Source organism: Myodes glareolus, chromosome 4 (assembly GCF_982192425.1).
Source record: "Myodes glareolus chromosome 4, mMyoGla1.1, whole genome shotgun sequence".
In the NCBI taxonomy this organism is placed as follows: Eukaryota; Metazoa; Chordata; class Mammalia; order Rodentia; family Cricetidae; genus Myodes; species Myodes glareolus.
The window spans coordinates 13,410,544-13,433,358 of NC_142029.1; the positions used below are offsets into that span (position 1 = coordinate 13,410,544).

General features: G+C 49.0%; 2 protein-coding genes and 1 long non-coding RNA gene across 3 annotated transcripts in view; 1 reads left to right on the plus strand and 2 right to left on the minus strand.

Moving 5' to 3' along the window:
- LOC148122197 (uncharacterized) overlaps window positions 1-17,712 on the plus strand; it is a 250,853-nt gene extending 233,141 nt beyond the window's left edge. The window contains exon 2 of the long non-coding RNA XR_015737654.1: window positions 16,042-17,712. This is a non-coding gene — a long non-coding RNA (uncharacterized LOC148122197). The remainder of the gene's footprint in view (window positions 1-16,041) is intronic.
- On the minus strand, window positions 579-6,751 carry Prss50 (serine protease 50). The gene is made up of 6 exons (XM_085688909.2): window positions 6,514-6,751; window positions 6,163-6,432; window positions 3,538-3,700; window positions 2,370-2,653; window positions 1,321-1,487; window positions 579-903 (listed from the first exon to the last, which is right to left on the minus strand). Exons 1-6 carry the CDS (start codon window positions 6,734-6,736, stop codon window positions 670-672), a joined length of 1,341 nt encoding a protein of 446 aa, XP_085545035.2. The 5' UTR covers window positions 6,737-6,751; the 3' UTR covers window positions 579-669.
- LOC125393501 (serine protease 46) lies at window positions 7,385-21,122 on the minus strand. The gene is made up of 5 exons (XM_048424017.3): window positions 21,004-21,122; window positions 13,829-14,006; window positions 13,433-13,692; window positions 12,135-12,298; window positions 7,385-7,904 (listed from the first exon to the last, which is right to left on the minus strand). Exons 1-5 carry the CDS (start codon window positions 21,086-21,088, stop codon window positions 7,650-7,652), a joined length of 942 nt encoding a protein of 313 aa, XP_048279974.1. The 5' UTR covers window positions 21,089-21,122; the 3' UTR covers window positions 7,385-7,649.
- Between the last annotated feature and the right edge of the window lie 1,693 nt (window positions 21,123-22,815).

A 22,815-nucleotide genomic window follows, 5' to 3' on the forward strand; every position in this document is an offset into this window, starting at 1 on the left:
AGGTCACTCAAAGTCACTCAGAGCAGCAGCTGGTGCAGTCTGGGAGAAGTGTGTCTGTTCTGCCAGGTCCTTTTTGTACCTGCACCCCCAGGCTGCCAGCAGGGCTAGAGGGTCAAAGTAGTCTATGGAACTTCGGGGACGATATTCTGAAGAGTTTCTGCCCCTGACCAGAAGGCAGTCGAGACCAGGGAGGGAGCAGGCGCGGTGGTGCACACCTTTAATCCCAGCACTGGGGAGGCAGAGGCAGGTGGTTCTCTGAGTTTGAGACCAGCCTGGTCTATGTAGCCAGTTCCAGGACAGCAAAGGCTCCACAGAGAAACCCTGTCTTCCAAAGATCAAATGGAATCTGTCACTCTCCATTAGGGGCTTGGGAGGGAGGTGCCAGCAGCCCCAGCCTTAGCCTGGGTAGTACATCCCAATCATCCCGCTGCCCCCCACACACCCGTCTAATTTCTGCAGTCGTCACCCCAAACCTTTAGGGGCCTACACTTTTCAGTATAAGCAGCCAGAGTCTCTCACCCACACCTTTGTGTACACCTGCCTGCTTCCCACTAGAGCCGGCTCAGAAAGAGGAGACATGGGGAAAAAATGTGTTTAATTTCTGCTAGTCCTTGCTGATTGCCACACCCACAGCAGGACTCAGCAGGAAGGGAAGGAGGTCTGGCAGTGTCACAGAGTGCCGAGAAGGCTGAGGAGCAGAAGAAAAGCCAGGAGCAAGGTCCTGGAAGCTGGAAGGGCCAGGGCCTTCCCGCTAAGGCGGTTCCAGATCCAGGACTGGTAGGAGGAGACCTGCAGAAAGATGGGCGGGGCCTCGTTCTTCTTGCAACCTGGGCCCCAGCTCATCATCCCCACCAGGTACCATGTACCATCGGAAGAGCAGACCAAGGGCTCGCCAGTTAGCTCCTGTAAGGAGGGAGGAAGTTAAAAGGGTCAGGGAGGGGAAGCTATGCCTGAGAGGGGCATACCTGGAGGAGCCAGCCCAGGGTATCTCCCAACAGATTCTCTCCGTATCCTCCCAGTCTGAACATAAGCGATGAGAGTTCCTGACCCGTTATTTCCTTCTCAAAGGACACTCACTCCTCAACTTTAGCTCCACATCTCTGTCCTGCCCCCTCTCATTTCCATCCCATCCAGTTCACCCCTTTCCAGCCGAACACCCCTGCCCTCACCTGCTCTCTCCAGCCTCCCCCACTCCCTCCCTCTCCACCGCTGCTTGTCTCCCATCCTCCCTCCCTCCCCTCTCCACAGCCTTCAGCTCTGCCTCCTGCACCCCTCAACCCTTGGCCCTCGGAATAAATGAACAGGGGCAGAGGTCCTCACGTAGCAGAAGTTTTCCCTGTCGTTGTCGGAGGCACAGATCATTTGGGAAGTGATGATCCGGACCAGAGAGGGGATTCTGGAGAACTTGTGGTAAAACTGCTCACACTTCCTGCTGTTCAAGATGGAGACTTCCTTCTCCTGGAGGGACTGGAACTGGGGCCACCTGCCTGTGGGACAGGTCCCCATTCAGGTTTAGCCACTGGCTGTAGACCACAGCCACCAGCTCTGTCTCTTTTGCACAGTGGCCATAGAGATGTCTCCATGTCAGGGGTATTTTTTCCCTCCAGCCAGCAGGTCCCAAGGATGCCCCCATACAGAGGTGCTGGAACAGACCGTCCACACAGATGGGCTCTGCGGGTCCTCTTCCAAGTGCCTGCCAGCACACTCAGGACCAAAGCCTTTCTTTTCAAACCAGGCCCTAGCGCCACCTCCTCACTTAGTTTTCCAGACCCCACCCCACCCCCAGCCCTCAGCACCATCATCCATCCCACCCAAAATGTGTCTGAGCTTCTGGGAGACAGAAGACTTCTGCTCATTCCCAGAGAGGTGACAGCATGGACTGTCTAGAGGGCAAATTGGATCCTCAAGCATACAGAGATGGGCATCTCCCTTATGCACTGGCTCTTATGAAGGGTGCAGACATTCCTAGAACCCACCAGGAAAACGATCCCTCGACACAGCTGCCTCTATTCTGGGAAGCCTTTTGCAGCTGCGAAAACCCATTCTCATGTACTGTGCTTGCCAGTGCCCTAGCGTTGTGTGGGGGGTGCCAGGAGGTTCCAAGACCTCCTGGCTTTCAAGAAAGTTCTGTTTACATATCCCGGCTCTGTCCTGAGACTTCAAGGGCAATAATGGCTATGTTAAATTCACGGACAAGACCCTCAAAGGGGGAGGAGACTTCAGAAATGAGAAACCAACAAAAGGTTCCTGGCTCAGCAAGCTCCTTAAAGAAGGTACTCCAGAGATGTCCATCCATGGGGCACCCCAGCCACACCCAAGTCCTTCCTCCCACCATGCACCCTGGGCTGGAGGGTGGGGCTATGACTCACCATTAACCTTGGGATATCCCCAGCCTGTCACAGTGCAGACAGAATTGTCCTCCACTACATATTCCAGGCCAGGCATGCAGATGGGCCACACATATTTGTTGTACTTGACCCCCCACTGGAGCTTGAGGAGGCCGATGTTATTGGTCCGGCCGACCCAGGACCAGTGCCGCCTGGCTTGGTAGTCGCTGTTGACGATGATCTGACGTACTGGCACATCGACACTGGTTGTTGTCGTCCGGTTAATCCACGGGCTCCCCACCCTCACTGTATACTTAACATGCTGCCTATAGGAACAAGGAGGGGGTGGGAACAGAGGGGGTGTGCCTTCCATCAGCTGTAGGCTCCTGCCGTAGTCCCCCCGTCCTGCCCTCTACACCACTGTGGCCCTCTAAGCCAATCCAGGCAGGCCACCCTGGGCTTCAGGGCCCCCTGCACACATTATAAGGTCCTCTTCATCTTGTGGAGGAGGGAAATGGAGATTCAAAGCAGTGCCGTGCCTGCTCAGGGATGCACACTTAGAAAGTGGTACAGCTGGGATGTGGGCTCCATTTCTGCTAGTGGAACTCCAGGGGTTTTTCCCTGTGTAATGACCATGGCCTATATCTCCAGCCTCCTTCCCTGGGATCCTCTTGAAGTCACTGTGTTGATCCTTACGCCAACCTGGACCCTGTCTTCACTGGTCAGTCCCAAGGGGAACATCAGACGCTACTCTCGGGAGTTCCCAGGCCCTGGAACATGGGCATACCCACCCTCTTATCTCCACACAATTTATGTCTGTCTTCTTGTTCCTAATCACTCTGAGAGGTTCTAAGTCAGGGCCTCTCTCAGAGAAAAACCAGAAACTATTGATTGACAGGAGGTAAGTGGGAGGGACTGGGAGCAAAGAGGGTAGAATGAAAGGCCCGCCCTCTGAGCCTCCTTACCTGAGGATAACTGCACAGGACTGAAGGGTAGGTAAAGGGGCAAAGGGTGAGTACGTGCCAAAAGCCAAGTCCCAGGAAGGAATCTGTGAGACTCAACCTTCCCTTGCTCAGTGAGGATAAGACCAGGGCTGGCATTGGAGGCTCCACACAGGACCCAAGTGCTACTTGATGGGTCACCTAGAAGAGCACCTGAGTCTCCAGCATTCCAGAGGCCTTTCCACCCACCCACCTGGGCCCCAACTCACTGGGTCAAGCAGTGGGCCACGGTCAGCACCCACTGGGAAGCAATAAGGGTGCCGGCACAGACGTGGGTGCCATTAGCCTGCACACTGACCATCCATGGCCACCGCCGAGTCATGGCTTCTGGGTCCCTGAGGGTCGGGTCTGACTCATGGGAGGAGCCACAGACTGGAGGGAGAAAGGAGCTTCATGAAGCAGTAAGCTCACCTGGCCACATCCTGTGACTCCCACCTGGCCACATCTTGTGGCTCTGTCCCTGTCCTCCCCTCCCTCCAGCCTCTCCAGCCACTCACCTGAAGCTACCCACCCTTCTCTGCCTGTCACTATGGAACCATAGCATCCACCCAGGGACATCTCCAGCTTTAGAGCAGCCACGACACTACCCAGATACCTATCTCCTTGTTGTTACAGCTCGGGCTGCAGATTGATCCCCCTACGTGAGCCAGTGTGGACCCTGCCCCGTCTCTGGGAGTCCCCTCCTGGGATTCATGGAGATAAAGATGGATGACCCAACAGTAAGGCAGACTGTGTGAGGGAGCAGGGACATCCCAAAGGGGAGAGCAAATTGGCACAAGTCACAGAAGCTTGTTCTCTTTGGGACTAGGGAAGATTCAGCCCTAAGCTATATCACACGCCCATCTAACAAAAGCTAAGTATCTGAATATCAAATGCTGGTGAGGATACTAGGCCATGAGGCACCCTCCTGAAGATGGGAGTGTCAACTGCTCCAGGAAGACTTTTAAAATTGAAGATGGGGTTTAGAGAGATGGCTCAGCTGTTAAGGGCACTGGCTGCGCCAGGGGGTGGTGGTGCATGCCTTGAATCCCAGCACTCGGGAGGCAGAGGATCTGTGTGAGTTTGAGGGCAGATTGGTCTACAGAGTAAGTTCCAAGATAGCCAAAGCTACAGAGACCCTGTTTCTAATAATCCGAAAGAAAAAAAAAAAAAAAAGCACTGACTGCTCTTCCAGAAGATAGGAATTGGGTTCCCAGCATGCACATGTGGCCCACAACCATTTGTAGCTCTGGTATGTGTGTGATGGGGGGTGGAGAGGATCTGGTGTTCTCTTCTGGCCTCCAGGGGCATCGGGCACATAACATGCAGGCAAAACACTACATGCATAAAAATAAAACAAAGGAAATTGAAGATGCCCATATCTGGCTTCCACTCAAGTGTTTTCTTAATAAATCGGTGGATTGTGAAACCAAGTAAATAGGTTACAGCTAGCATATTTACATATTTGTTTATATATTTATTTAATCATTTGTAGTACTGGGAATGTAACTCAGGGTCTGGTAAATGGTACACCTGTGTTGTACGTTATCAAATTTTTGTGTGGATCGGTGGAGACACACACTCGTGTGAGGAGTTCGAGTGTCCTCATCACTGTCTACGTTATTCTCTAGATACAGGGTCTCTCGCTCAGCCTGAAGCTACCCTGGCAGGCTCCTTAGGCAGGGACTAGGGTTTTCTGTTTGCCACCCCTAACCGCCAAAGGGCTGGGGTTGCAGGAGCAGGGGACCATCCCCACTCAGCTGTTTGCGTAGGTTCCGTGGTTTTAATCCAGGTTCTCACGTGTGCTCATGCAGCAAGAACTCTCACCCGCTGCATCATCTCCCCAGCCCATCAGAGCATTTTCAAACGACGCTCAGCCAGCAGCCTGTCAGCACGTACCACGCACGGTACCTTCATGTCCCCTGCTAGACTTTTTGAGGCAGTTGAAGTGACTGCACTGAATCCCAGGTTAGTAACCATTTTCTTCATGGGGCGTAGCTACAGCTCCCTGCTTACGTGAAAGCATGCTGGAGCACTGGTTAGGGTTAGTGGTCAAGTTGACACTGCATAGAGCCACCCGAAGGAAAAGCCTGCACTGATGAACTGTCTAAATCAGATCGGCCTGTGAGCAGTTCGGTGTGGGGCTATCGATTACTAACTGATGATAGATGGTACAGCTCTGTGTGTGTGTGTGTGTGTGTGTGTGTGTGTGTGTGTGTGTGTAGTGTGGTATGGAGTGGCACCATCCCCAGGCAGGGGCTCCTGGGCTACATAAGAAATCTAGCTAAGCATGATCCTATGCGAGAGGGAGCCAGCAAGCAGCCTTCCTTCCTAGTTTCTGCTTTAGGTTCTGGCCCTGGCTTTCCTCAGTGAAGAACTATGACCTGGAAGTATAAGCAAAATAAAGTTCCTGCCTGCTCCACCAAGTTGCTTTACCACACCAACAGCAAGGAAATTAAAATACCAGGTGGGCCTTGCAGACCCCACAAGAAGTCTCACACGGCCTTCTTGGAGTTGTGTTGTGGGCTCTGGGCTGGGAACCGAGAGGGGGCAGACCAGGTCAAAGGAAGGCCTGAGGCTGCCAGAGAGGCGACTGGCTAGTGGCTAACTCTGGGCACCTCAACACCACCACTTCAACTCACCAGTCTTCTCACCTACTTTAACTTTCCTTGTCCCCTATTTACCTCACCGTTATGGAAGGCCTGTAAGCACAGGGCCCCCAAGGCAGGACCAGGCCTGACCCAACCTTCTGTGCTCAGTAAACATTTGCATAGGGACTTTTCCTTCCTTCTACTCTCCTCTGGGCACTTGATCCCTTGACCCTTCAACCTCCGAGATCCCAAAGCCGAACTCACAGAGGAGGTTGCTGGGTTTGGTGGCAACCCCTTTGGTCGCTGACTGTGTCGCCGCAGCCAACTGTGTCGCCGCTGACGACTGTGTCGCCGCAGATGACTGTGTCGCCGCAGACGACTGTGTCGTTAGAGCAGTGGTCGTTGAAGCGACGACTTGACGGGGAAGGCGAAGCCTGCCTGAGGGACAGGTGGCTCCGGGGCCACAGGAGACTCCAGGGCCACTCGGGACTGATGTGGGCAGCGCTCCGGGGGATGCACCTGCGGCCAAGCAGCCTGCGGAAGGTCACAGCGGGTCAGAGGCGGCCCGGGGTGTTGGCGCGCTGGGGAGGGCGCCGGGGAGCGGAGGGGGCTCACCTGCGGGGCGCCGAGGCAGGAGCAGCAGCAGCAGCAGCAGCAACAGCAGAAGAAGGGCACGGGTGCGGGTGCGAGAGGCTCCGGGCCCACGGGGACCCTGAGAACTCTGCCCACGGGCCCCAGCCCAGCACCAGGGCTCCATTGCGCCGCTAGGTTCCTCCACAATGGCGCCCCCCATCGGGCGCTTCGGTGCCCAGCCTGCGTGGCGCCCCCTGGACGCCATTCGTTGGAGCGCTCCTGCCAAATGGCGCGCAAGCAGAGCGTGACTCCTGACTGGTGTCTTGCCTCAAACTTGCAGGCCCCTTTCTCTGGGTCACTTTGCTTCACCTCAGCTAGTTCCTAAGCGTCCATGCTATCTCCACCACCGTCTACAGTCAAGAATGTAGCCAGGCGGTGGTGGTGCATGCTTTTAACCCCAGCACTCGGGAGGCAGAGGCAGGTGGATCTCTGTGAGTTTGAGGCCAGCCTGGTCTACAGAGTGAGTTCTAGGACAGCTAGGGCTGTTATACAGAAAAACCCTGTTTCAAAACCCAAAACCCAACAAACCAAAACAACAACAACAACACAATACAGTTAAGAACGTGTACTGCTCTTGTAAAGGACTTGTTTGAGTCCCTATAGCCATATGGGGAGGACCGCAACCACGTGTAACTCCAACCAACTTGTATCAACGGGAAATTTGACACTCTCACCTCCACAGGCACCTACACTCACGTGCACATACATACACATGAAAGTTTTTTGTTTTGTTTTGTTTTGTTTTGCTTTGCTTTATATGAAAAGAGGAACCTACAAGGGAAACAAGGGAGAAAGCTCCCGAGATCATACAACACGCCTATGACAGACACAGAGTAAGGCTATCAGAGAACACTCAGTTTGGGAAACAGTCAGGTTTTATGAGGAGAGCGTTCTAAAGGGCTTTGGTCAAAGTCAGGAATGTGGTAACTTCAGATGGCTCAAAAGGTTCAAGAGCATCTTCATTGAACAACTGGGGAACAAACCCACAGTGGGTCTAGGACCCTTCCCCAAAGTCCCTCTGTCCCGAAGTCCTGTTCAACCTCTGGTGTCCACTTCTGAGGGCTGAGTAGAGAGGAGGGAAAGGTACCCTCTGGGAATGACTGGTGCAGAAACACGGCTCACAAGAGCCACAGGGAGCCCAAGGAAACCAGCAAAATGTAGCCAGTGAGGATGAACGGGCTCAGGAAGGAAGGGACAGCCATACTGGCAAATCTCATGTCGCCAATCTGTCTCTTGATCCATTGGGTGAAATGGGAGGTGCTGGTGTAGACGCTCGGGAATTGGCGACGGCCACAGCCAAAGTTCCAGCTCACCACCCCCATCTGGATCCAGGTCTTGTTCATCTGGCAAACCAGGGAGCTGCCAGATGTGTCCTGCAGAGAGAGAGGGAGGGAGGCTTGAAGTAGCAGCAATATTTGCTAGCTTAGGCCTTTGTTGTCCCCAAGAATGAGACCTGTTCTGTAACATATAAATTCTGAGCTAAATGAACCTGTTCTGTAACATATAAATTCTGAGCTAAGGTCCAAGCTTGCAACCACAGTGGTCCCTTCAGTGTTCTACTAGCTCTCTGACTGATAAACCCTCCTGAAGACCACTGGGCCTCCGAGGTACAATTGTTCATCTTTCCTACAGTCTTGTTTACAGGTGGCAATCTTAGAAGCACTCAACAGTTCCCCTCTTGTGTGCAAAGACAGGTGAATGCAGAAAAAGAATGTTCACAGTGTCATACATCAAAAGGGGACATCAGGTTTCTTACGATTTTTTTAAAAAAATTCTTTTTATAAAATTACATTGCCGCCCAGTGATAGAACATTCACTTAGGATGCATGGGACCTTGGACTCCATCTCCAGCATAAGAAAAAAAAAAGAGGCCTATCTATATTCCTCAGTAACATTTGAAACTTTATGAACCAGGAAGAAAAAGGTTCAGTACATTTATTTTTTAACATAATGCAAAAGATTCCCAGGATATAATATTCTGAAGCACGCATATTAAGGAAAGTAACAATAACGTTCTGCCTAAGGACAGGAACGGAGACCTGCGCTAGTGCTCAGAAATGCTGTTGCTGGCCAGGTGTGGCGGCATGTGCCTTCAATCCCAGCACTCAGGAGGCAGAGGCAGATGGAGCTCTGTGAGTTCGAGGCCAGCCTGGTCTACAGAGTGAGTTCCAGGACAGCCAGGGCTACACAGAGAAACCCTGTCTCAAAAAACCATTTAAAAATTCTGTTGCTCACAGAGAAACGACCTTAAACAATATACAAAGTTAGTTCACATATGAAAAACAAGATACCTAACCGGACCTTCTTGCTGAAAAAAGCTAGAAATGTGGTTTTGGCTATTTTTTAAAAGCATTTTCAAACTTTCTTTTTCATTTTCATGCATGTGTGTATGTATGTTGTACATGTTTACATGTGTGAAATGTGCACGTGCACATGGGTACAAGCGTTCATGTGGAAGCCCAAGGCTCGAGCCTGGAAGCATCTGTCATCACTTCCCCATTATTCATTGAAGCAGTCTCTCAGTCAAACCCAGTGCTCCTCCCACCCACTATTGCCAGTCTTACAAGTCAGCTTGCTCTAGAGATTCCATGCCCACACTATCTGAGGCTGGAATTATACGCAGGCTGCCACACCAACTCAGCATCTATAGGTTCCAGGATTCGAACCCTGGTCCTCACATTTATGCAGCAAGTATTTTAACCTCTGAGCCATTGCCCTATTTTTTTTTAAAATAAAAAAAACAGCATTTTAATTGCACGTATAAGAGTACAGGAAAGTAAAGACTCCTTGAAGCCCCAAACTTGAATGGGGAGTGGGAATCCAGAAAGTCAGGAGAGCCAAGGGGCTAGCTTTTGGTTCAAAGCCTGTATCAAGTCCTGTAAAAGCAAGCTTCAAGTTCACAGCCTTGTTCACAGATTCAGGAGACCAAAGTACAACTTAGAGCCTTCCTTGCCATCATCCAGAGGAGCTCTATGGACTTTTCGGAGAAAGAAGAGAAAATTGGAAGCATCAATGTGGGGGCAGATTTGACCAAGCAGACAGATTCCAAAGCTTACCTTGACAGAAACAGCATATGCACTGCCATATAGACAAGGCAGCCAAGGGGACAGCTGGGAGCCCGTAGCCTGATGAATGCATGTGAGGGGACCTGGTACATGCTACTGCGGGTAAAGAAACTGGCTCTGGGGACCGAGGAGAATGAAACTGGATCCCAGCACAAACTCCAGAGCAAAACTCTAAGCATAAAAAGCAAAAAAGATAAAGCTAAGTAAAGACATACAAAGCCATATATTTAAGTCTTGACATAAAACACATTTTTAAAGGAGGTTTTAATAGGCTGGAGAGATGACTCCTAGGTTATAAGCATGTACTGCTCTTTCAGAGGATCCAAGTTTTCCCAGAGCCCATACTGGGGGCTCACAACTGCTTGTCACTCTAGTTCCTGGGGATCAACACCTCTGGCCTCCGTGGGAACCTACAGTCGTATGGACAAACTCACACACAGACAACACACACACATAATTGAAAATAAAAATGAAATCTTTTTCGAAAAGAATCTTCAAATCCCACAATCCTGAAGAGGAATAGGTTCACACTAATGACATCTATTTGGGAAGTAAAGGACACCAAATATTGTTGAAAATAGATTATAAATTAAGATGGGACATTTGGGGATAGGAACGTAGCTCAATTGGGAGAATGCACAAGGACCTGGGTCTGATCTCCATTATCACATGAACATGGTAGCGTTCTTACAATCCCAGCCCTCAGATAGAATCATGAAGAGTAGAAGTTCAATGTCATCCTCAAATACATAGAGTTCAAGTCTAGTCTGGGCCACATGAATCCCTTCTTCAACAGACATAAACCACATCCCGAGAAGAATATAGGATGCTCTGGTTATGTAGGACAATATTGTTTCTATAAATTAAACTATATAAGAGCACTAAATATTCTCCAAAGACACAAACATCTTTAAGGACATGCATTAACTAGAAGGGAGCAGACAGATGCCTATAAGAGGAAAACAAAGGAGAAAATCAAGCCTTAGTGAGGTCAGCAATTCTAGTACAGGAGTCCTTGCCAGAGGTCTAGAGGAAAAAAGAACATGTGGAGAGAGACATTAGAAGACAGGCAGACAGACATCTATTGTATGTGGATACTTCCTTGTCATATCAAAATATTTCTGGTATATATATTTAAATTAGTGTATATACTTACATAATACGCATGATTTAAATATATATATTTCAATGGAAAAACAGAAGTTAACCTTAAAATATGTTATAATGGAAACAGAATTGAAATCTATAATTAGACATAGAAGCATAGAATGCCACATATTGTGAAACCCGTAAGATGTGGCCTAAACGTTGCAAATTTTATTTAGGGACTGAAAGAAGTTTTAGCATCAAACAGAAGAAGGAAAATAAATTATTCATTAACATCAATAATTATTTGTCCATGAATGTTAGGCTCAAAACACTAGAAAAGGATAGTAAGGATAATTGATGTATTAGAAAGCAAAGAATTCATTAAATTGGGGAATGCAGATGTGGCGGGGATGATACACACAATTACCCTGAGGTTTGAGTAAAAATAGAGAAGAGAATCTATACCTAGAAAATGTTCTCTCCCGGAACCTTCAGACTCTTTACAACTTCTATTTTGTGGATTTAAATCTGGTTGAGGTGAAAGACTTCTAATAAAATGCAAATGATTTAGATTAATTTTAAAAGGGACAGAGGGTCTGTGAGGTGAAAGCACTCACAGCCTATGATAAAAAGTAAAGTACGCGCCTCATAAACAATATTGACTAGAAGAAGCAACTGGCTGAAGCTTACAGAATGATAGCACTTCTGCAAAACTGTCTGCCAGTGCCTGACCCAGACCTGCAGCCATGTGGCTGATATTCAGGAGCATTAAAATGGCTTATAGAATTGGGCGTGGTGGCTTAGTCCTTCCACTCCAGCATGCAAAGGCACAAGATCTCTGTGAGCTTAAAGCAAGTCTGGTCCAAATGGTGAGTTCCAGGCCAGCTAGGGCCACTTAGTGAGATCCTCTCTAAAGAACAAAAATAAAAAAAAACACAAAGAACTGTCTATAGCAGGGACAAAAGCCATCTCACCCCTGCGCTGTTTTGAATGAGAATGGCCCCCAAAGGTTCACATTTGAATACTTCCTTTGGAAGGATTAGGAGGTGTGGCTTTGGAGGAAATGTGTTACAGGGGCGGGCACTGAGGCTTCAAAAGCCTCCCACCATCCTCAGTGTGTGCTCTGTTTCCTCTTCGTGATTCTGGATGGGAACCCTCAACTGTGGCTTCAGAGACCAGCCAGCCTGCCTACTGCCACACTCCCTGCTGGGATAGTGATGGACTACAATCCCCCTAGAACCATAAACCCCAAATAAACTCCTTTTTCTGTAAGTTGCCCATCACAGTGTTGTATCACAGTCATAACTAACTAATACATCTTTTTTTTTGTCCATACTGGAAAATGGAAACTCAAACTTTTGTACTGGGCCTCTGATGGTCACATGGAAAGGCAAGCATTACCCCATACTGCCTGCCCCCCCCCAGCTCCATCTGCACATTATTCCACACCTGACAAGTGTCCAGGCCCCATTCCGAACTTGTACACAGCATGTCTTTGTCAATGAACTGCTTCTGGTTCTTCTGCAGGAGGAAATGGTACCGGTGATTGCAGATTTCATTGTTCACGATCCTGGTAGCCAAACCCTGGACATGGTAGGGGGTGTTCGGGGCCCCTGCAGAGAGAAAGATCTGGGCATGACATCAACTTCGGAGCCTATTTCCAACTCAGGGTCATTCACATTTGTGCATGTGAGAGGCAGGGTCATGTCCGGAGGTGTTTGTTCATAAAAGCTACAGTTCGTTGCCTGGCTTTCAAAAATGTCCCCACTCGTTAAGAAAATTAAGCCAAGAACTGGGGGTGGCACACATCTTTAATCGCAGCACTTGGAAGGCAGAGGCAAGTGGATCTCTGAGTTTGAGGCCAGCCTGGTCTATAGAGTGAGTTCCAGAACAGCCAGGGCTATGTAAAAAAAAAAAAAAAAAAAAAAAAAAAAAAATCCTGCCTCAAATAAACAAACAACAACAAAAAACATAAAACAAAACAAAAACTAAGTGAAAGTCTCCCAGGGACGTGGAATGAAAGTCAGGTATGGGTGAGAACAAGGAGCTATTTCCCAACCACTCAAGTTCAAGAATAAGCTCCTTCTTATTCTGTGAGAATCAGCCTTGGTACGCTGATCCTGGGAAAGGGGGCAAGGCCCGAGAGCCTAGACGTAGCAGTGCCGCCTTCCGAAAGGTTGGCGGGACTCCAGACAGCGCCGACAGGGCTGCCTCTCTGAGCATTAGGGGTGCATATTGACTAGAAAGGCCACCTCAGTGTAATGTATCAGAACATGTTGAGGTCAAAGTCCTCAGCGTACCTGCAGACACAGATCCCCATGACTCGCCAAAGATTTAATTTCCTACTATGCTGGAGGCTGAGGACTTGGTGTAAGACCTAGCTTAACTTTGGGGGTTGGTGAGATGGCTTAGCAAGTACATCAAGCCTGATGACCTCGGCTTGATTCCTCAGGACCCACAGGATAGATAAAGGTTGTCCTCTGACCTTCAGGTATGCACTGTGGCACATGAACTCTCACACACATACACATAAATAAGCAAACAAACAAAAAATTAAATGATTTTAACTTTGGAAAGCAGGGTTCTCCCAGGCCTCTTGTCTCTCTGCTCGAGCACTGTGTATCTCTTGGGCATATGAATGTGCTCAGGAAATGACTGCACAGAGTAGAGGAAGAAGGGAGTGGGTGACCCCAGGACAGTGTCCTGCAGGGTCAGGTGTCTCAAGACCCCTGCTCTGTTGTCCTCACCTTTATTCTTTTCTTTTCCCCACCCGACGATCCAACACATGGTGCCAATGGTTGGCCTGAAATTGATGGTGGGGAGGCAGATTGGCTGGACAAGGGGGGACCAGGCGACAGGGTGCTTGAGCTTCAGGATGGCGATGTCGTAAGACATGTGATTGTTGAACTTCTCGTGGATCACAATTTTAGTGAGCAGGAGCTCCGAGCTGTTGTCCGGGAGGTTCTGCACGCCCACCTTCACGGTGTAGTTAGCCGGGTTCTTGGATCTGCAGGCCCAGAGAAGAAGCAGCTCACCAGCAGTAAGGCCACGCATGACTAAAGAGGTAGGGTTCTGAGTCCTAGGGTACCCAGGCTCATTCCTCTAGCCCCAGATACCCAGGCCTGATGCCCCCACAGGCTGACCTTTGTAGGCAGTGTGCGGCTGTGAGGATCCAGTTGTGGTGGATGAGGGAGCCACTGCAGACGTACAGCCCCAGGAACAGAATGCTTACTTGCCATGGCCACCTGCCCACCTCTACCAGCTTTCCGTTTACCATCTTGCAGGATATGTTGGTCTGACCACAGGACCAGAACCAGGGCCCTGAAGAAAGAGGTGGAGAGAGGGACGCAAAAGGTAAGCCCTCGCCCTGCAGGCCAAGGCAGACTGTCAAAGTGTCTCTCAGCTGTGACCCAAGCAGCTCCTACCATCTGCACAAGTCAGGGCCTGAAGCTACCGCCTCAAAAACTGGCAACCACAAACCCAGAGGCAATAGGTGTCCCCCATTATAGAGAAAGCCCCCAAATAATGGAAACCAGACAACTTATCTGACCAATGCTGTGAGCCATCACCCTATGACTCATCCCTGCCCATAGTTTGCCCATATGGCTTGGGGAGGAAGAGAGAACCTAGAGGGGTGAGAAGGTCAGCTAAGGGCAAGAATGGGGCCTAGTGTTCAAGACTCCTGCTGGTTGTCTCTAAAAATACATGGGCAGTGATGTTTTATTATCCAACTTCAGCCACGGCTCACACCCTGGAAACAGAGAGGCGCACCCGCCTCTCGCTGGCCTCAACAACAGGGAGAGGAGAACGGGAACGAGCGTGAACTGGAACTGAGACTGAGGTTTTTGTTTTTGTTTTGCTTCTTTATTATTTTATTTGTGTGTGGGGAGGGAGCATGTTTTGCGTGTATTTATGTCTGCATATCATGTGTGTGCAGTATCCACAGAGGTCATAAGAGGGCATCAGATTCCCTGGAACTGGAGTTACAGTTGTGAGCCACCTGGCCTGGGTGCTGCCAATCAAACCTGGGTCCTCTGGAAGAGTAGTCAGCACTTTGAACCACTAAACCATTCCAGTCCCTGCTTTTTTAAAACAGGGAAAGTCTTGTGCAGTTGAGGATCACCAGCCAAAGTGACCACAATCCCGATCTTCCTTTCTCTTCCTCCCGTGTGCTGGGTTAGAGATGTGTGTCATCATGCCCAGTGAGAGGGAGGGTTTTGTTGTTGTTGTTGTTTTTCAAATGGATCATCTGGGTTGGTATTTAATAATAATTCTTCATGGAGACTCAAAACTAACAACTAAGTACTACAAAAGAGAAGAATTGTTCTATAAGAAAGGGTTATGGAACAAGAGTAAAACAACATGAGCTGGACATGGTAACGTGTGCCTTTAATCCCAGCACTTGGGAGGCAAAGGCTGGTGGGTCTCTCTGAGTCCGAGGCCAGCTGGGGCTCCTTAGTGAAACCCTGTCAAGACTGGAAGGAAGGGTTTCTGGTGGGGAGTCTCCTGTCAGTCTGGGTTGTTGAACAAGCAATCACATGCGGCCCCGGAGCTCCTCAAACAGGTGGAACTGGACCTGTCACCACAAGCCACGCCACGAGCCTATTTCCCTCGGCAGCAGACCATGCAGTGTAGAGCAGAGTCTGAACTCAATAGCTGCAGCCCAGACAGGTCTGGGGGAGCACGGGGCAGGCAGTTTGGGGACAATAGCTAACGGTGATATCTATGACAAGCTGCATATGTTAACAGAAACATCGAGTAGTGGTGTGGGAGAATTGTCTGTATTCTGTCAATCATGTATTTTAATAAAACGCTGATTGGCCAGGCAGGCAGTATAGGCGGGAAAACCAGACAGGAAGTAGAAGTGATGCAATGAGAACAGGAGAATTCTGGGAAGCAGAGAGGTTCCTCTGGCACTCCTGTACAGACCACCGAAGAGGCAACATGTAAGCTGTCACAATGAGAAAGGTACGGAGCCATTATGGCTAACATAGATCAGAATAATGGGTTAAGATAAGTTATAAGAACTAATAAGTAGCCTGACCTAATGGGCCAATCAGTTTATAACCTAATGTAGACTCTGTGTTATTTTCTTTGTTGCTTGCTGGCTGTTGGGGTACTGGGAGGGACAGAAACCCCAACAAGCCAGCCCTCATGTTACATATGGCGCCCAGACGTGGATAGGTGAGTCCACGGAAGGCCTGGGAGAGTTTGGGAAAGAGTAGAGTGGGGTATGTTTTCTTGGTAGCAGCAATTTTTCGGTTCTGCTCTGCTTGCTAGAGGCAAGCAAATGCTCTCATCTAAGAGATGCTTCTTGACTCAGCCTTAGCTGCAAAACCTTGCAGCTCATTAAGAGGTCCTGCCACGAAACACTTAAATGCTGTTGGTGAAAAGCTGAACGCATGCTTTTCGGTTTTCAGTCGTAGCAGGAAAAAAGCTGTGCTGTTTTAAAATGCCGGCTTTCTGGGCTGTCCTGCCAGGACAAACTCTGACTCTTGCAGGCAGGCAGTCCGACTGAGTGTGGTCTGTGAGCAGAATGCTGCAGCTTGCTTGCTAGCAAGGACATTGAAACACGACAGAGTTGTGGCAGTGAACACAGTTGTGGCTGGTATCTCAGCTATGAGTCTGGAAAGCTAAGGAATGAGCTGGATCTAGCTGTCAAAGCCACGGCTTTCCATATTGCTTTGTAAATTAAAGGCTCATGTGGTCAGAAAAAGAGAGATAAACAGTAAAGAGAGATTCAAAGAGGAAGAAAACCTCTAAATGGTTTACAGTGTGTATATGCAGGCTAAAAGTTAAAGTTCTTAAAGTTAAAAGGAAAGAAAGAGAGTAGTTGGGTGTGGTGGTACACACCTTTAATCCCAATGCCTGGGAGGCAGAGGCATATTGACCTCTGTGACTTCAAGGGGTAGAGATAGATTGACCTCTGTGACCTCAAGGGGTGGTAGTACACGCCTTTAATCCCAATGCCTGGGAGGCAGAGACAGATCTCTGTGAGTTCAAGGTGTGGTAGCATACACCTTTAATCCCAGCACTGGGGAGGCAGAGACAGGAGGATCTCTGTGAGTTCAAAGACAACCTGGTCTACAGTGTTATTCCAGGACAAAGATATACAAAGATCCTGTCTCAAAAAGTAAAAGTAAAAATAAAAGAAATAGAGGTTAAAATAAAGCCACATAAAGATGGAAAATGCACAGAGAATCTTCATACTGTATGCTATTATGCTCTCTTTAAATTGTTTAATTGCTGAGGAAGGAGCAACAACTGCTAAAAGACTTTTGTTTATAAATGCTGCTGAACTAACCCAAGATAGGAATTTTGAAAATACCTTGGCTTCAAAACTGAAGTCAAAAGGTTTGTTACTTTGGAGAAGAGATTTTGCTTTTGTTTCCACAGAAAATGAGAGGTTGTGGATTCATTCTGAGTTAAGAAAAATCCAGTATGATCAAGGAAGGCCACCTGAGAAATCTCCGACAGGAACAGATGGCCCAGATGTCTGAGTTCTTCATCCAGAACAGGTTCAAGACTGCTGCCTGAGATGATCAAGACTCATAGGATACTCCAGTCAGGACTTGATGATAATTCTAAATTTTCTTTAGGACCCCATAAGATTATCAGCGCCCCCACACAGCAGGAAGTAGCCTGAAATACTACGCCCACATTCCCAACAAATGAACTATGGGTATTTTCCTTTGTTTAAAAAAAAAAAGAGGGAAATGGTGTGGGAGAATTGTCTGTATTCTGTCAATCATGTATTTTAATAAAACGCTGATTGGCCAGGCAGGCAGTATAGGCGGGAAAACCAGACAGGAAGTAGAAGTGATGCAATGAGAACAGGAGAATTCTGGGAAGCAGAGAGGTTCCTCTGGCACTCCTGTACAGACCACCGAAGAGGCAACATGTAAGCTGTCACAATGAGAAAGGTACGGAGCCATTATGGCTAACATAGATCAGAATAATGGGTTAAGATAAGTTATAAGAACTAATAAGTAGCCTGACCTAATGGGCCAATCAGTTTATAACCTTATGGAGTCCTGTGTGTAATTTCTCTTTGGGATTTGCCGGCTGTTGGGGTACCGGGCGGGACGGAAACCCCAACAAGCCGGCCCTCATGTTACAGAGTAGGTCCTCCGTGGCTGAAATCACTGTGGTGTGGATGTAATCTGAGTACCCCTCCATATGTGAAGCCTTGGTCCTCCGGGAATGATATGTGGAGGCGCCATGGACCTTTAAGAGGTGGGGTTTAGGGGTGGGGAGATGGCTCTGTGGGTAAGGTCTTGTTGGGCAAGTGTGAGAACCTAAGTTTGGATTCTCAGCCAGCTCTGGCAGTGGATGCCTGTCACCCCAGAGCTGGAGGGCAGAGCCAGGAAGATCCTAGGAGCTCCCTTAGTGGCCGGTCTGACTGAGATGGGGAGTTCCAAGTTCTGAGACCTTGTCGGCAAATGATTAAGAAAACACCTGATGTCAGCCTCCAGTCCACACATGTGCTGGCAGAGGTGAGCATGCACACACAGAAGTGGAGTCTGGCGGAGGTCTTTAGGTCATGTCCTCAAAGGACTGCAGAAACCCACCCAGCCTTCCTCTGCCTCCTGACTTTATGGAAGTACTCATTCCCAGGACGGACCTTCATTAGAGGTCCTTTCCCATCCTCCACCCCATGTGACAAATCTTTAGACTTTGAATTTTGAAAACTGTCAACTAAATATACCTTTCTACTTCATTTGAAGATTGTCTCAGGTATTTTCTTGTTGATTGTGTGTGTGTGTGAGTGTGTGTGTGTGTGTGTGCGTGCGTGCGTGTGTGTGTGTGTGGTTTTTTTGTTTGTTTGTTTTGGGGGTCTTGGTTTTTTAAAACAGGTTTTCACTGTGTTGCCTTGGCTGTTCTGGAATGTGTAGGCCAGGCTGGCCTCAAACTCACAGATCCACCTGTCTCTGCTTCCCCAGTGCTGGGATTAAAGGTGTGCGTTGCTACACCTGGCTCTTGGGTATTTTCACATAATGCAAAGCTAATGCACAAACCACATGTGATGTCTGAGTTAATTCACACCATGTGTCCCTGCCCCCTGCTACTGTCCTGTGTAGATGGCCTGTTCCCTTGCCATCTCTCAGCCACCCACCATCCTCAGGGATCCTCACTCAGCCACCTGCCCGCTGCAGGAACCTCACTCAGCCACCCACCCTCCGCCAGGATCCTCAAGCACTGCACTACCTTCAAGTCTCCACAGAGTCTTACTCTCTTGCTGCTGGGCTTGTCTCTACATCCCTTCCCCATGCCTGTCTCTTATTTCACTTATCCCTGCCCCTACCCCAGAGAGTCACATTTCTGGACTTTCTAATACACCATGGTGAGTTCATGGTCATCTTTTGTTGCTGCTGTTGTTTCTTCTTTACAGCTACTATGGTGGTTTTAAGGAGAATGACCCCCCCATAGGCTCATAAACCTAAATGCTTTTCAAAGTTGGTAACTGTTTGAGAAGGATTAGGTGTGGCCTTGTTGAAGGAAGCGTGCCACTCGGGGCGATCTTTGAGGTTTCAAAAGCCCACACCAGGCCCAGTCTCTGCCTGCAACTCAAGGGTCAGATGTGAGCTCTCAGCTACTGCTCCAGCACCATGCCTGCCTGTGGCCATGCTTCCCACCATGTTGATCACAGACAAACACTCAGAAACTAAGCAAGCCCCCAATTACATGCTCCCTTTAATAAGTTGCCTTGGTCATGGTGTTTCATCACCGCAACAGAACAGTAACCACGGTCTTTTCACTTCTATCCCTGTCTGTCCCAATCAAGACTGTTCAACGTTGGTAGTCAGGAGAGGGCTTAAGAAGTGTGCTCTTTCATTCCCCATAAAGCTGCAACCACAGAGAGCGTCAAGGCTCCCCAAAAGAGCTCTGCCATGCCCACAGTGACAACTCTGGGGGCAAGGTGGGCCCTCTCTCCAGGGTTCCCCACCCTCTGTAAGATTCTTGGGTCTCAAAGAACAGCTCTTTTCAGATCTTGTACCCTACACAGCACTGATTCTACCCTTCCTCTTAACCTTGTACAGGACTCATTGGATTCAGCCTGAAGATGCCAACACCAGGTCCCAGCACCAAGGAGAGAGCCTGAGGGGTTGTTTTCACATTTTCATCATTATTTTTATTTATGTGTGTATGTCTGTGCATGAATATGTGTATAAGAATCCTTGGGAGCTAGAGTTGCAGGCAGTCGTGAGCTGCCTCAGATGGGGGCGCTGGGAATCAAACTTGAGCCCTCGGAAGAACAGTACACTCTCTTAACCACTGAGTCACCTCTCCACTTATGATGGGTTATTAATAGGCACAATGTGCTGCAGATCAGCCTTGCTCCAGGCACAATGATGCCCATCAGTATGTAGCAGACACTCAGGGATTCAGATAGAGTCCACTGCAGACCTTGGTACCCTCTCTTAAGTTCTAGAAGCTAGGCACCATCACTTACAAACAGGAGCCTGTTACTCTTTTCCATGTTTATAACTGGCCACCAGTTATATTGACTTTGACTCCATTCCTGTAAGGTCATAGCCGACTCCCACCTCCTCACCAGAGGCACGGCAGTGAGCACCCACACTTTGTCTAAGGCTGCACATACCCTAACCACCCCCAAAACATCACTAATACTTGACAGGAGTACAGTGAAGTTCAGACCAGAAGACCACCCACTTCCTCATTCAGTCGCCCACTCAAGGATGCACTAGTCCAGGATAAAGGGTGTCAGTCACACAGTGATGGAAGAAGGCAGGACTCAAGTTGGGGGACATGGTCCCCGTTTCCAGTTATCAACGTACAGCCAGCAGGTGACTTGAGGTAGGGCTCCCATCACAAAAACCACCTTTCTCAGGAAAAGCCTGGACATCCTCTGCCACCCGAATATTCTCAGTCCCAAAGCATCTATTGAGAGCTGTTTTTGAGTCCCAGTTCTAACACTCACAAATCGTTAAAGCTGGACCCAGGCTTCCTGTGTGAAACAGAGACCTCTGTAGATTGTCTCACCAGGGGACACTCAGACAGCAGTCACTGTCACAGGTCCTGAGATTCCCAGACAAGCTCCACAGATGTAAGTTTGTTCCCCATTTTTGCTCCTTCATCTGTTGTGGTCATCCAGCAAACAAGCTGGCTCCATACTGAATGGGTCATATGGGTCCCAAAAGGTCACAGCCCATGGCCATTCCAACAGTCAACTGAGGATGTACCCTTCCCAGTACTGAAAGGTGGAGGCCCTGTAGTCATGAGGTCAGTTGATGTAGACACCAGACTGTCAGATCCCTCCGTCCCTCCACCCCTCAGTCCCTCCGTCCAGGCCTACCTTCCACATAGGGCAGATTCTCAAATCTGACAGAAGAAAGAGGATGTGGGAGAAGACCCTGAGGATCCACTGATCCACACGCCATAGCAAGGAGAAGCCCAGCTCTTACCGTTCCTTAGAACGAGACAGAGTGTCTCCATGGTGCAAGGATTCTAGAATTCAGTTGTTTATTCAGGTCTCTGCCTCGAGTTTGGGACTCACACTGCTGAAGCAGCCTCGGGAGCTTTCCACAGTCATGAAGGGAGGCAATCAGAAACCTCCCTGGAACAGTGAGTGATTCTGGGGCTCTGCGCTGAGCCTGCAATCATGCCTGGCCCGTGACAACGTCTGCAGAGCCCAGCTCTCAGCAATGGCCTTGATGGTGCCCTCACACCTAGCTCTGAGCCCGCGATCTTGTCCCCTGGCTGGCTCCTGACAGCACCTTGTGGTCAGCCTTTGATGCTCCCTTAGTGTTCACCTCAGCCGCCTCTGAGGAGCCCCTAGAATTGTGGGAACCACGATACGACTTCTTCCCGTAGCTGCTGTGAGAGTTGTTTTTGCCCTCAGGTACTGCATTTTCAAGACAGAGCAGGGGAGTGTGTAGGGTGGGGGGCTGGCCTGAGGCTTCTGGAGAAGCAACAATTCGCAGACTTCCAGAATACATGGTGTCTAGGAACACCTCCTCACCCCGAGGTTCCCAGTGTCCACAACTGCAACCCCCTTCTGCTGCACCCCGCTACCAGTGTTGCTGAAGGCACAGAGTGGCCCATTTTCACCCACTGCTGAGGGAGATGAACTGGCATGATCGCTGTAGAGAACTATGTAGTAAAGCAGACGTGTGGAAGCCACAACTGAACCTGCGCCCCTGAAAACAGTCTAGAGGTGCCAGGAGGACGAGACTTCACAGGGGGCTTCAGGAAGCCTTCACGGACACTGTCCACCTGCTGCCTCAGAGAAAGGATACCCAGCAGCCCTGAGCACTGAGCAGTCTACGGCTTCACGCTGACAGAAAGGGCTCAGAATGAAGTGCGCCTGCTGTGTGATGTCAGAAACAAGCAAATCAAACTTTTTTCTTGTGGTAGAAAATGCAGGAAATGGTGATTCCTACAGTCAGATGTCCTCAACATAGCAGAAAGATATTCAAAATGGAGAGAGAACTCCAAAACAGAGAAACTCTTTGCTCTGTAAAAAATATTTTATTTTTAAAGAGATTTATTTTATTTTAGCATGTTTGCCTGAATGTGTGTGTGTATATATATGTAAATTATAAATACACATACATATATACACTATACACTACACACACACACACATATGTGTGTGTGTATGTTTGTGTTCTGTTCCCACAGAGACCAGAAGAGGGAGGCAGAGCCCCCACAACTTAAGTTACAGACTGTTATGAGTCACCATGTGGGTGCCAGGGACTGAGCCTGGGTCTTCTGTAGCATCAGCCAGTGATCTTAACTGCTGAGCCATCTCTTCAGCCCCATCTTTTAAAACACTTTCTTCTGAGAAGGAAGAGGGCATTTGACCAATAAAACAAAGGTAGCAAGACAAAAACCAAGCACATTTGGAACCAATTAATGAATCTATTTTATGAAAAATGATTAGGTGTGTATGGGTAGTTTTGCCTGCACATATGGAGGCAGTGATCATGCCAGGAGGCCAGAGAGGGCATCAAAGGCCCTGGAATAGGAGTTACAGATGGTTGTTAGCTGCCACGTGGTGCCAGGTTTGATAACGATGTCTCTATCTGTTGCTGTTTGTTCTCCTACTTGGAAGCCTCACCTGAGGGGACTCAGCTGCCTGGGACTCTACAGGATGCTCAGGACG

Excerpts from the sequence above, each read along its gene's own strand:
- Prss50 (XM_085688909.2), bottom strand. The coding sequence starts at position 6,736 with ATGGCGTCCAGGGGGCGCCACGCAGGCTGGGCACCGAAGCGCCCGATG. Across the intron at positions 6,433-6,513 it reads CCTGCCTCGGCGCCCCGCAG|GCTGCTTGGCCGCAGGTGCA; the intron begins GTGAGCCCCCTC and ends GACCTTCCGCAG. Across the intron at positions 2,654-3,537 it reads GTGGCCCACTGCTTGACCCA|GCAGCATGTTAAGTATACAG; the intron begins GTGAGTTGGGGC and ends TTGTTCCTATAG.
- LOC125393501 (XM_048424017.3), bottom strand. The coding sequence starts at position 21,088 with ATGGCGTGTGGATCAGTGGATCCTCAGGGTCTTCTCCCACATCCTCTT. Across the intron at positions 14,007-21,003 it reads GAATCTGCCCTATGTGGAAG|GGCCCTGGTTCTGGTCCTGT; the intron begins GTAGGCCTGGAC and ends CTCTTTCTTCAG. Across the intron at positions 12,299-13,432 it reads GGGAAAAGAAAAGAATAAAG|GGGCCCCGAACACCCCCTAC; the intron begins GTGAGGACAACA and ends TTCTCTCTGCAG.